Source organism: Asterias amurensis, chromosome 15 (assembly GCF_032118995.1).
Source record: "Asterias amurensis chromosome 15, ASM3211899v1".
In the NCBI taxonomy this organism is placed as follows: Eukaryota; Metazoa; Echinodermata; class Asteroidea; order Forcipulatida; family Asteriidae; genus Asterias; species Asterias amurensis.
Genome location: NC_092662.1, coordinates 7,824,280 through 7,837,919, shown reverse-complemented (window position 1 = coordinate 7,837,919; position 13,640 = coordinate 7,824,280). Strand labels below are relative to the sequence as shown.

At 38.9% G+C, this 13,640-nt stretch overlaps 2 protein-coding genes across 3 annotated transcripts in view; one reads left to right on the top strand and one right to left on the bottom strand.

The window, feature by feature from the left end:
- The window catches only part of LOC139947954 (complement C2-like), a 105,629-nt gene that overhangs the window by 36,189 nt on the left and 55,800 nt on the right, over positions 1 to 13,640 (bottom strand). For both annotated transcript variants that reach the window (XM_071945842.1, XM_071945844.1), the window contains exons 8-12: positions 13,041 to 13,220; positions 12,468 to 12,650; positions 11,858 to 12,084; positions 10,986 to 11,130; positions 10,323 to 10,445 (exon numbers count right to left, since the gene is read on the bottom strand). In XM_071945842.1, coding sequence (XP_071801943.1) covers positions 10,323 to 10,445; positions 10,986 to 11,130; positions 11,858 to 12,084; positions 12,468 to 12,650; positions 13,041 to 13,220 — 858 coding nt within the window. The remainder of the gene's footprint in view (positions 1 to 10,322; positions 10,446 to 10,985; positions 11,131 to 11,857; positions 12,085 to 12,467; positions 12,651 to 13,040; positions 13,221 to 13,640) is intronic.
- Positions 2,971 to 4,568, top strand: LOC139948358 (integrase/recombinase xerD homolog). Its single transcript, XM_071946500.1, has 2 exons — positions 2,971 to 3,082; positions 3,341 to 4,568. The coding sequence occupies exons 1-2, from the start codon at positions 2,971 to 2,973 to the stop codon at positions 4,330 to 4,332; spliced, it is 1,104 nt and encodes a 367-aa protein (XP_071802601.1). The 3' UTR covers positions 4,333 to 4,568.

Below are 13,640 nucleotides of genomic sequence, written 5' to 3'. Positions count from 1 at the left end.
CCGTGTTCTTCTTCTGCTCGGCTAAACCAACAACATGTATCTCTCTACCCTCAGCAATTTTGAGATGCTGGAACAAGGTTTCATCGTGACCCGATTCACCGTACTGGCTGATAATGCGAAACTCCTTCTTCAGTAAACCGCCCATTTGATTTACCGGCATGGTGGCCCTTGAGCTGCTAGTGTGTCTGTGGGTGCATCTTTGGGGCATCTTGGGTCGCTGTTGTGAGCTTGCTTCTGACACTGTACAAAAAAACCGTAAAATTTACGGTTCTTTACCTGGCGCCCTATGCTGCCAGGTAAAGCACCGTAAATTTTACTGTGGAGGTTTTGTAAACTACCCCTTCAAGGCACAATTTTACAAAACTTCCACGTAAAGTTTACGGTGATTAAACAGGCACCCTAGCTTCTTTTTTTACAGTGTAAGGGATTTTTGACTGACGTCCCTGGTGTCACATGCTTTTGAGAAAGCTGTCAAGATCTTCAAATCTTTCTGACTTTTATCTTCAGTTTCCTCTATCCTATCGATGTTGAGATGTCGGGTTACGAGGGGAGTGCTTTCTTGGGTAGGGGTTGTCTGGTCCACTCCAACTGTCAGCATACCTGTTGTGGTTCTTCCTTCAGGGAACCGATCTGGCCAGCAACAACTCTGAAGATCCTCAAAATGCTTTATTTTCTTAGAAAAGCCATGCAAAAAATGTCTTCATCCACTTTAAACTCTCTCTCCAGCTTCCCCCACTGCCTCCGGATGTTAACTACCGCATACTACCATGGAGGTGCCTTCATGATACTACTGGGACGTTCTTCGAAGTTAGCTATGTGACAATGCATTGACATGCACTGACCACATTACGTCCTGGCAAGGTTGCCAAAAGCAAGCAGCCAAGGAAAAAATAGATCCTGATCGTTTACCACCAACACCAAATGCCACAGCACAACACTCCCTTCGTGAACACCTCCAAGTTGTGATGTTGAAGCATCTCAAAACCTCTCTTTGAGCCCCTTGGAAGAGGCTGGGAGTTGGATACCAACATCAAATTGGGACTCTCAAGATGCTTGTCGGAGTATCACCCAAGAAATCTTTTAACAACAATTTGCTGCAACTGCAAGGAAGGGGAGATGCAGTACCAAACCATGAAATGTAGCAGCATAAAAGCTGGCATGTCATGTGTGTTTGCATGTAGGGTGTGCTGCGGACATTTTGATGTTACAGACACTGAATAACTGAGCGATGTAGAGGAAACTGCCATTCAAGCCGTTTGGACTAAAATGTGTGTAAAAAGGGTCTTTAATGGGCTTTCTGTCACGTTTGGCTTGTCAGTACCAGTAGTATCCACTTAAAATGTCTTGAACCAAGTTAATTTGAACCCTCAAACAGTGTGGTACACTTTGATCAACACAAAGTAATGTAAAATAATAGTTTTAAGGTTTTAACATTAGAATGTGTTTTAATGACCTTGTTGATCCTGTGTTAGCAAGCACCTCATGTTAAATCAAGCGTAACTTTTCACAGGATGATACAATGACAAAATGAACATCACATACTTGGTTTAAAATTAAATTTCCTTTCATTTGATACCAAACACAACATACTTTGGGTAAATTTTGGGTAATTAACCCCCGGGTTTTAATTACCCCCCGGGGAAACGATTTCCCCAACCCTAATTGGTCCTTACTTGTTTTTGGTGGTAACCGACACCCATACCTACCATTATCAGTTGAAATCAGCTTCTTTCCAATTTTTTCCCAGATTTGCTGCAATTATTGCTAATTTTGGGTTACTATATAAGCGATTGGGATTGTCAGGGCGCATTCAGACGTGGTTCCATTGTTCTTTTCAACCAACCAAAGCAACGCATTTTTGGGGGAAAGGGTGCTTGTCTTTCTGGGAACCGTCATTGAATATTCTGCCACCGAGGAGTTAAAATAGATTGTATAGTTTCGCAAAATTCGGTACCTTCTTGGCAACTCGCTGGAAGTGGGAACCGCATTGAAGAAATCCAAGTGATACCTGATGAGGAGGGCGAAGATGGGCGGCTACAGAGAGTCGTGAAGCCGATGGCTTACTAGCCGGGCCAATCGGGTGAGTCGCTACATTTTCAGACCTAATGCTGGGGCAAGTATACAGCCCCAACAGTAACGCTAGTAGGTAACACGAGTACCGTGAATACGGAAAGGTTTCAAACATCTAGTGTGTATAAAGGGCCAATAATTGCGAACATCCCACAGATTAATAGTCAGGATATTTCACGGCCTTTACACGTAACTCGGGGTATAACGGGCCAACATTCTCAAAGCATGAGTACAGGTACACAAGGACAAGAAAGGGCGGACAATCATAATTTTTCTGGCAGCTTGCCGTTTAATATGAAAGTTAGTCAGAGCTTGTGTCAGTCAGGCCAATCAGGAATAAGTAAGCCTAGTAGTTTAGTGTACAACTTGGCAAACTCTAGTCAATATTCAGGGTATTCCATACATAACAGGGATGGGGCATGTAGTAGGTTAGGAGGGACATCATCTTCAATAGAACTGGGTGGTGCCCAACTTTCAAATGCAGGGTGCAAAATAAGTACAGTAGGGAGCAGTAGCACATTGGGGTCCATTGATTGCACAGCGGGCTCTTGAAGCATACCGATGGTGAATAACATGCAGCATATGAATTTGCCATCAACTCCCTTTAATCCATTGATATCGGTTTGTAGCGAATTGGGCGAGGGCCTACCGCTAACCTTAAAATTTTTAAGATTATTCATAGCGAGTTTGTGGATTTCGCTGTGATCTTGTTAATTTTCTTTTCGTTATTGCACGACAGGTGCAGCACGCTCGTTAGAGCGTGCCATGATTACGTAAGGTTTCCTTTCACATTCTCCCTTAAAACGGGGCGTTTTCAGCTTAGCAATCACTCTCGGTAGAGCAACTTACCTCGCTTCCCACCGCAACCCGCCCTATCAAAAAAAAAAAAAAAAAAAAAAAATGCTCGGAGAAAGGATAGCGCGACCTACGTCCAACATCCTGGTCGCGTCCACGGTCCCTCCACAAGTTGGGGGTTTTACGTGGCCACTGAGCGCTGATAACTCAGCCTGGTGTTGGACGCCGAGCTTTTGTTGCACGTTTTTTTTTTTTTTTTTTTTTTTTCAGTAGCAACACCAAATTAAGTGCATATTACACGCACTTGCTTCTATATATTCTGAAACGACAGATAATTTTCCTTATCTCTGAATTTTTGCAGACCGGCTAATTTAGCCATGAATTAGCAATTATTGCATATACATATATATAGCTTTTAGGCTATGGTATGGAGCACAACTTTTGCTGCTCTCTTTTTTTACTTTGTCTGTTTCAGATAGATGGTTGGCACTCTCTCATTCAGCAACTGACCCGGAACTAAAGCAACTTGCCCTTGGAGCCCTACCAAAACTATTAATGTCATCGAGAGCACACTCAACAACGATAAAATACAGCAATAGTTGGAAACGATGGGAATCATGGGCTTCATCCAAGACCGGCGTCAAATCATTTCCCGTCAACCCAACAGATTTCGCCCTATATTTGTCTTCATTTTATTCATCCGGTCATAAAACGGCAGCAGATTCTGCAGCAGCTGCTGTTGCCTGGGCACATAGCTTGGCTGGATTACCGTCACCTACAAACGATCCATTGGTCAAAACAACCATACAAGGCTACAAGAGACTCACAGCCTCTACCCCAAATCGGAAGGAACCGGTAACACCTGAAATCATGGCAAAACTTTATAATGCTCACGGTCAACCTAGTGCAGCATTAGGCGATTTACGCATCCTATTCGTATGCTTTGTCTGTTACGCAGGTTTCCTTCGTTTCAACGACATCAGTAATGTAAGACGAACGGACTGTAGTATACTCAGTGACAGTCTCGTCATACATTTATGCAAGTCAAAAACTGATCAATACCGCCAGGGCAATAATATAACAATTGCAAGAACATTTCAGCCAACCTGTCCAGTTGTAATCACAGAACGATATTTCCAAGCAATGGGCGATCCTGACACTTCTCCTCTACCGGTACTTCGCAGAATGACACGTTCCAAAACCGGTCTCGTTCCTACTACTCATGGGTTAAGCTACACCAGAACCAGAGAGATTGTACTAGAAGCCCTCCGACCATTCGTTCCAGATATTCACAAGTTCGGACTCCATAGCCTGAGGTCAGGCGGTGCATCCGCAGCTTCAAAGGCCCTACTCCCATCTCACTTAATATCCATGCACGGAAGATGGAAAACCGAAAAGGCCAGAAATGCATACATAAAAACTGATCCGCAAACACGTTTGCTCCCCTCATCTGTACTTGGAATTTGAAATTGAATTTAATGAGATTATGTGAATAATTGGCTAGTTAAGCCGACGAGAATAATGATGAAATTTAAATTAAATGAGTTGAATTAAGTATGTGAATGTCATGAATAAATACTATGTGAGGCGAGCAGCTCCGCCATTACAATGTTCACCAAAACATTACGTTTGTGTTGTTTTTTTTTCTTGTCTATTCTTTAACTTTACATGAGGTAAATTTAGAAAAGAAAATAATTTTCTAACGTAAGAATGGAGTAAGAAAATAAAGAAGAGTGACCCTATAGTAGTACAAATAGCGGTCAAGACACAATAATTCTTGCTGGCTGTAAACGAGGGGGGTTTTATAATATGGAAAGATAATAAACACAGGCGTCCAATTACTTCTATAAATACATGGACCTCTGCATTTTCGACTTATGCAGCAGTGTATTTGCGAGCTCATCTCCATAGAACACATAGAATTATTGAAATATTGTCAGATCGTACGCACAGAGAGGAGCAGCTCGTTCAATAAGGGGGATGGCGCACTTTTAGAATGAGCCAGCAATTAACACCAGTTAGATCATGGGCATCAATAATTGACGATGAATTATGGGCATTGCACGTCACAGCACCATTACATGTGTTAATCAAGCTCTAGAACAAAGTGTACATAAAGAACAGAAGGGCAATAGCAAGTTTCATTATGACTTTTCGGAATGATTGATCATTATTAGGCACTAAATGGCCAGCTTCCATAAATCAAGTGGTAGCCTATTGCATAATATTAAAATTAAAGACCTTTGCATCTTCTTCCATTGGTGCATACGTATCTGGTATTTCATATGTTTAATGAATAGGGTATAGATGGCCTTAGCTTTCGATCCAAACCGGACCTAGTTCAGAGGCATAAAACAAGTACAAACAAATACATATCCATTCATAGAAAAAGAGAGGGGAAATGGATTAAATGAAGAAAGAAGCGGGAAAATAACAGCCAATCAAAGTTTCTATTTAAGAAACAATTGGGGGCTATGAACGTAGGATGTTTCGTATGAAAGGATGGATTACTGGACCATAAAAGTGGTAAATGCATTTGTTCGTTAACAATGCATTGTTCGTTAACAATGCAGGGAAACATGAAAGGGTAGAATTAGAGAACAAGTTGCACCATGATGCAATTAACAATGGTCAATTAATAGAGAAAAGCAAGATCAAAGGTACGATGGTATTAACGATGGTATTGTCAGTCCGTTCGTTCTTGTCCCCGTTTATTGTCTGTCCCCAGGCATCCCTACATAAGCATTGGCTTCCAGATGATGCCTCCATACTCTATGTATTTATTTTTCTCACCCTCATTAAATAGCTTTGTTTATTGGTTATTCCTTAAAAACATTGTTTGTACTATGTTTTCATGAAGTATGGAAATAAATATCAGTTTGAATGAATGAATGAATGAATTAAAAATAGGTATGAAGGACCTGTGGAAAAAGAGGGGGGGTTACCTACATGAGATAGTTATAGTAAAAACTTAAAAAAAAAAAATTATACTTGAGTTACAGAATATAAACAACATTATAGTTCTCAGGCAGAAGTGAAGTGGGGTAATGGGAAGTCATTTAACACCAGTGTTTATGTTTAGTCCAAAGGGTTTGACTGTCTTGAGTTGGTGAATCCAGTGTGATTCTCGATGCTTGCAGTTATATTTCATAAGTTCATAAATTGCACAATTGGGAGGATCCCACGGGTAGTTTCATTGTTTCTAAGATGAAAAAGGATTGTAGACGCTTGGACCCTCGGCAAGATTCAAGATGACCCATTACATTTCCAGTGCTGAGCAGTCTGTTTAGTATTTTACCGCCAGTCTGCAAAATATTGAATTATTCGGTTGGGTCCTGGGGCGAATTAGAATAAATCTGCTTTGTACTTGTTATGTATAAAGAGTTACACGGTTCAATGGTTCGGTGGGAACATTGAATAGGACTGGGTGCGGTACCCAGGGTAAGGCTTAGCTTGCTATGCTATCAATATACACGTTAAAGTTTTGTTAATATTTTAGTCTTTTCTTAGTCGTTATATAGTTTAAGTATCATCGGTAACAGTAGCAGCTACCATAGCTTAGCAGGGAGGTCAGTACTAGCTTGAGCCTGAAAGCGTTGATTTGCATAGATCAGGTGTACGTTTCCAATATCGGTTGGTTTTTCGTATCTGGCGGTCAACACAGCACTGATGTTCCATGGCAATGACACGTTGTGTCGTAAAAATGTCGGTACAAAATGTAACGAACATTGAATGCGGGCTAAACCGTAAAGCTTACGTATATGAAAAACAAAGGCGAATGATTAAAAATTATCAGTTGATCCGTTATTCAAGTTACAGGGTGTAATTATTGTCAGTGAAGACAAAAATTCGGTGGTTACAAAAAGTAACAAACATTATAATGTGGGAATAAACGTACAGAGTATGTACATGAGATGAGAAGACGCATGATTAAAAATGATCGAGTGATCCGGTTATTCAAGTTACAGGGTGTAATTATTGTCAGTGAAGACAAACATTCGTAAAGTGGTTACAAAAAGTAACAAACATCATTATGTTGGACTAAAACGTAATAGAGTATGTACATGAGATAAGAAGACGCATGATTAAAAATGATCAGTTGATCCGGTGTTTTCACGTTACATGTGTAATTAGTGGCAGTGAAGACAACAATTCGTAAAGTGGTTACAAAAAGTAACAAACATTATAATGTTGGATTAAAATGTAACAGAGCATACACATGAAATGACAAGATGCATGATTAAAAATAGGTTCAATTACAGGGTGTAATTTTTACAGTGAAGACAAAAATGTTCGATGCAAACGTAGAAGAGTGTGAAGATGAAAAGAGAAGATGAATGATTAAAAAGGAATCAGTTGATCCGGTTGCAGCATAGCTTGCAGACATCTTCATCCGGTTGCAGCATAGCTTGCAGACATACCATATTTGACTTATATGACCTTTATTAAAGTAGCATAGTTAATGTTTAGAGTATAATCAGCATATGAAGCTCTGCTGTTAAAAGCAGCATTCTTGGTTGCCCTTTTCGGTTATTCTGAGGGTGAGTTTACAACTCACGCTGGCAAATTCCCGGGCGTTGCGTATTGGTGATATTTCCTTTAATCAGGAAGGGAATTTACAAGAAGTTCTAAGATGTTCAAAAACGGATCAAGTGGGTAAAGTTCAATCATTTCTATTGACAGGAATGCCAATACTTCACTGTTTGTACATTGAAGGGGGGGGGGGACCCTATGTCAGCCAGACAAGTTAATCACATCTTAAAGCAGGGATTAAGGCCATCAGGTAAACCCACACCCTTTTCAGTTCATAGTTGCAGGATATGTTTGGGGTTCGGGAGGAACAAATCAAAAGTATGGGGAGATGGAAGTCTGGAGCACTTGAATCCTACATTAGGCCAGACTTAATGTTTTCAATTGTCTAAAAGGGGTTAGCTAGTAGTAAGGTCATAAATAAGCAGTGTAGAGCAACCGCTTCTTTAATTAGCATATTGCTGTTTAAGATAAATAATCATTATTTTACAAGATTGGTGAATGTTGAGTTGGTTGTTAACAAATTGTGTACAACATTTTCAACTACGAACAAGACTTTGACAAGATAAAATATTAGTCAGAACAGATTACCCAGGCTGTTTTTCTTTGAATTTGTTATTATACAGATGTTTATCGGAGACAGTATCATTCGCCACAGCAGCAGCACAGTGGTGGTACAGTGACATGGAAAGGCGTGTCTGGGGCACGCCTGGACGGCTGGGACTAGGCTCAGGAGATTCCTGGCAAAAGGCGAGGTCCCGACGACAATAGTGTTACATCTAAGGACCAAAGATATCGTGAAGGAAAATTCGGGACAGATAAGACATAGGCTAACAGGGAGCCTAAAGATGTTCATCAATCCGAAGCAAGAACGTGGGTACCGGGACAGTATCAGTCGCCACATCAGCGGCACAGTGGTGGTACAGTGACATGGAAAGGCGTGTCCGGGGCACGCCTGGACGGCTGGGACTAGGCTCAGGAGATACCTGGCAAAAGGCGAGGTCCGACGACAATAGTGTTATATCTAGGGACCAAAGATATCTTGAAGGAAAATTCGGGACAGAGTAGACATAGGGTAAAGAGAGCCTAAAGGTAATTAGGAATATCCTACCCAACACACGGTTAATTTGGTCAGACATTTTGTTAAGGGCGAAGTATCAAGGTAAAGTTAAAGGAGCGCAGACAAACGCTGCACTTGGGATTTAAATATGTATGCAAAGAAGATACTTCGGGAGATGCAAAACGCACATGTTATAAAACACCCCAATCTCATTAACCCTTCCCGGAAGGTGCGTACTGGCAAGACATGATTCATTTGGTTCCATCAAAATTTATCAGACGGGTTGAGGTTATCCACTACACACTCGGACAAAGTTTTGTAAAAAAAAAAAAAAAAAAAAAAAAAGGAGGGGGGTGTTTGGGCAAATTTTTATATCAAAATTTGCTTTGGCGGTAAGTTTAGGTTGTTCCTATAAACAAGAAGCTAATAGGCATTGTACCCTGTGAGGAAGTGGTAAATTAATTTATGTGAATTGATATGGATAAATATGGTGGTAATAAAATGATGTGATTGTATATAAAGAAGTAGATTAATTTGGTACCTTCTTGGCAACTCGCTGGAAGTGGGAAACTCATTGACCCGGAGTTTTCTCCAGTCAATGAGTGCATTTATAATTATAATAATTGTAATTGGTCTGGTACCTTCTTTGGCAAATCGCCGAGAAGTGGGAACCTTTGCGGATTGGAAATTTACCGTTCGCAAAGTAAGGAATTGTGACCCTTTGCGAATTGGCCGCAAAGTGTATTTATAATGGGAACTGGTATACTTCTTTATGAGTGGATATCACTGGATGGAATTAAATAAAGGGAAATCCCTTATATTATTATGAATTGGCGTTTTACCACGGAATTCAGAGTACGGAATAAATTAACTCTTGGCAGAGTTCACTACAACAACAAATCCTTGTGTCTGTGTATATTTATCAGGTGGTAAAGATGTTTAAAGCATCCATTTTGCATAATGCGTAAATCAGTAAAAAAAAAAAAAAAAAAAACTGTATCAGTTCTTTGTGTTGTCAATGTGGGTCAACCTTAACAGATGCTTTAATATCAAGATTTGACCAGAAATACAGATCAAAATTGCGTCATCTCTAGGCAAAGAAAAATTGATTGAATGATACGTTGTTCTTGAGATATGAACTTTTGGTTTGAATGGGAAGACAAGTTCAAATTGGGCTCATGCCTAAAGCATTTATTCAATATTCAAAGTTTGTTTACACCTGATGACATTATGTTTGAACTTTTGGGTACCATGGAAATAACAGATTGATAAGCACCTACTACTTTGGGGAAGGGTCTTAACATAAAAGTATGAGCTTCAAAGCACTGGCATTATTGTTAACTGTCAAAAACCAGTATTCAAACTTGGTGTTTCTCAACATATGCGTAAATTTACAAACCTGTGAAAAGTTTGACTCAATTGGTCGTCGAAGTTGTGAGAGAATAATGGAAGAAACAACACCCTTATCGCACAAGTTGTGTGCTTTCAGATGCCTTGAATTTGAGACCTTAGCTGTGGTCTCGAATTCAATTCAAATACTTTAGTGAGAAATTACTTCTTTCTCAAAAACTACATTACTTCAGAGACAGCCGTTTCTCATAATGTCTTATACTATCAACAGCTCTCTATTGCTCATTACCAATTAAGTCTTCATACTAAAAGCTATTTTATGTAATTACCAGTGCCTCTAAAGGTTTGACAATTTTGAATGATCCTTAAACGAGGTACAAATTCAAAGGACTCGGGAAAGTACTAAGTATACAGTGCTAAATCTACATCAATGTTAAATCTACATCAATGTTAGGGTAGAAGAAAACCCATACAAAAACCCAAATACTATTAAATATTGTGGCTGGTTAAAACATACCATCCGAGAAGAGAAAGAGAGCTCTTTTAGCATTGGGATGGTTACGGCTATTGTACTTCTCAGACAAAGGAATCATGTCAGTGTGGATGTATTGAAGTGCTTTGCCGGTTGCAGTTCCTGTCCCTGTTGACAAAATAGGATAACTTTATTGGCGATTGAATGTGCGTGTTGTTATATACATTATTTTTTGCGTCACATGTGTGTTATCAGGCAATGAGGATTAGCCATGTTTGTCTCGGTTAAAAAAAAACTTTAAAAAAAAGCTGAAAGACAAGTAGATTTGTCAGATTATTCTTCCCACTTTTGATGTCTTGTCTCTGAAAGATGTAAAACAAAAGCAGAAGCATAATCAACAATTAAGCAAAACAAAAAGCTCACTCAAACCTTGGTAATTCTAAACAGACTCTCAAAGGAAACCTCTATTGTAGTGGAGTACTGGATTTTTCAATCAGAAAATGTGATGTAAATCAATGTCACAATATTCAACTCTATAAAATGGACTTCGTTTCAAGTTAAAAAAAAAAATGTCTTAACTGTGAAGCTGTATTTTTATATACCCATCTCAGGTCACGTGATCACATTAGAGCGCAATCGCTCTATTGTTATTGCTTAGTTTGTAGTAGTTTGATACATAAATTGCATAAAAGCCAATTCAAGATTTACCTATATTACCACCACGTGCATCAGCAAGACTGTCAATCTGATCTAGAACGGCTTTTTCTGAATCTTGGGCATCGGAAATGAGAAGTGAGTGTACCGTACTTGTTGCATATACACTGGCTGCATAGCGGGCATTACTTACACCAATCTATAAAGAATATAAAATCTTGAATCGTTGAATAAACTGTCCAGCCTCATCTTGCACTTTTTTCAATATATGTCAGTTTCTTTCTTCCTCAATGGTTCATAAAACGCTTTTGTGTGCAATTCATAAAACAATCTCTTGTAGTTTTGAAACTTTGGAATGAAGTCAAAGCTATTCGAAAGAAACGGGGTAGACTGGGGTCAACCCTGGGAAGCTAATCAAACGCACCTTTAGTTGCCGGGGTGTCATACAGGGGTGTCATATAAGATATCTATAAGGATGTTAAAGAGGCTTGTGAAACACTAAACACTGGGCAGCAACAATTTGGGTATGGGATGCCCATTTCCCACATACATAAAATAAAGATGCATAGTTCTTAATACTTGTAGGACACATGTGTAAGATATGATGCATATATGTAGTTGAGCATTTTACAAAAAGGAGAACAAGAGTAACTATAAATATAGTCAACACTCCTTCAAAAGAGATTTTACACATGGTTGTACCAGCAAGTCTCCTATTTATGTTGATACTTATAGTTTCTTTTATTCTTCACACCATGCAAAGCTCCAAACACCATTTACAAGGAGAACTGTTGAACACACTCCCTTCCCCACCTGAAAACTTAGGTGGGACTGAAAACTAGTCTAAAGGACTGCTACATGTACTATGTATAATGTCTCTCAATGTAGAGTTAATGGTCCATTGTTGGTAATCATGCAAAGTTTACCTTTTTAACAAGTAACTTAGCCAAATCAAGAGCCTTTTCAAAGTGAGCCTTAGCAATGCTACCAGATGCATCAAAAGCAAAATAGATGTCGTATCCTCCACTATATGTTTGATCTAAGGTTCTTCCTTTAGATACACTTGCAGCTTCAGAAGTTTCAATGGCAAGACTCTCAGCAACATAACCCATCCTTTCTGCAACGTCACTAATTTCATCAAAGTCAAATTGACCTGTAAACAAAATAAAACAACTCATTTAAAGACAAGTATCATCTAGTATAAAAGATCAGGGCCAGCTTTGTAGAGCTACTTAACAACAATCAAATTATGCTCACCAGAATACCAAAAATACCATATCGCATGCACCATCTGTGACATTTCATCATAAACAACTCTATGAAATTGGGCCAGAAATAAACTTGGTAAAAGCCCGCTTAACATGCTTAATGGCCGAAACAAAAGAAATTGACATTGGTTGCTATTGGGGAGCACTTTATATGTGTCCTGTGTGCTTAATGCTGTGCCAAGTATTGAATCATATGTGAGTTAGGTGAATAATGTGCTGGCAGTAATTGTAGTGTGTTTACTGCACATGTACTTATACCAATGCCTACCTCGACACTCCGGTTCCTCTCCTGACCAACTTGTAGACGTATTACAGTATCGTTCTGCAGAACCAACCAAAGCTCGGTTTTGGTAACATGCATACCTCACCACTCCTCCTCTCTGGAAAGGTGGTGTGTCTTGGTTTTCTATATACCCTCCAATCGGTACTCCGGGATTTGGACAGTAAAAACCTGCCAGTAGACATACCACATAACAGGTTCTGGGTGATACATTTTATATGCTGCACTCTCAATGAGCTTTTTTATTAAACTTAAAAATCTCAGACTTTGTGGAGATATGTCTTGCCCACCTTCATGTATGTGCTACATATAATCTATGCAGAAGGAATTTCACTATCAGCATAAGCCTACAACGTTTTCAAATTTCCTATTTCAGTTTGGGAAAAAGTGCAAGTCGGGTTTATTCTCTCATCAGAAGGAAGTGCACACTAGTTGAGGTGTTTTTCTTACTTAACAACCTATTAGCAGTTCAAGAAAAGTTTTTTCAACAAGTTCTTACTACTTGGGCTGACTGTTGAGTCCAATTCAACTTGTAGTGTTTTGATTTCCTGAAAAACTTACTTTCATGATCACATGTTGTGAGCTTTCCGCTCCATTTACCACCAGCTAGACAATGTCTGACAGGTGAGCCTCTTAGCTTGTATCCTGAGTTGCAGAAGAATGACACAGAACCTCCTATACTCCTTGATTCCAAGTTTGACTCTCCATATTGAATTCTACCGGGATGAGGGCATAAAATCTCTGAAAAGATATTGTAAAAAAAAAAAGAATTATTATTATTATTTTCATATGTTATTTATCTTTAAAAAAAATAGGATATCTTTAAAAAAAAAAAATATCTTTATAAAGGATATCTTTAAAAAATAAAACACTATAAACAGAACAATAAAGAAACACATGGCCTGAGGATGTCCAAGAGAAAATAAAATTACTATTTGAGAGTGCAACACCTTATTTAAAAAAAAAAAAAAAGGAAAAAAAAAAGATTTATATAAAACTGAATTTCTGCAAAAAAAAGCAAACATCAAGGAAACATGGAATCCATTAAAATGTTTGTAAGAATTGTTATATACCGGTAAGAGAGTGTGTTGAGGAGAGGAACAATTTACAAGTATAAAAAGGAATTGATCCTAACCATGACAAATTGAAATTCAGTCATCA

What these genes read in the sequence shown, in the direction of transcription:
- LOC139948358 (XM_071946500.1), top strand. Translation starts at nt 2,971, where the DNA reads ATGCTCGGAGAAAGGATAGCGCGACCTACGTCCAACATCCTGGTCGCG. An exon ending in CGCTGATAACTCAGCCTGGT is followed by an intron (nt 3,083 to 3,340) that starts GTTGGACGCCGA and finishes TGTCTGTTTCAG; the next exon opens with ATAGATGGTTGGCACTCTCT.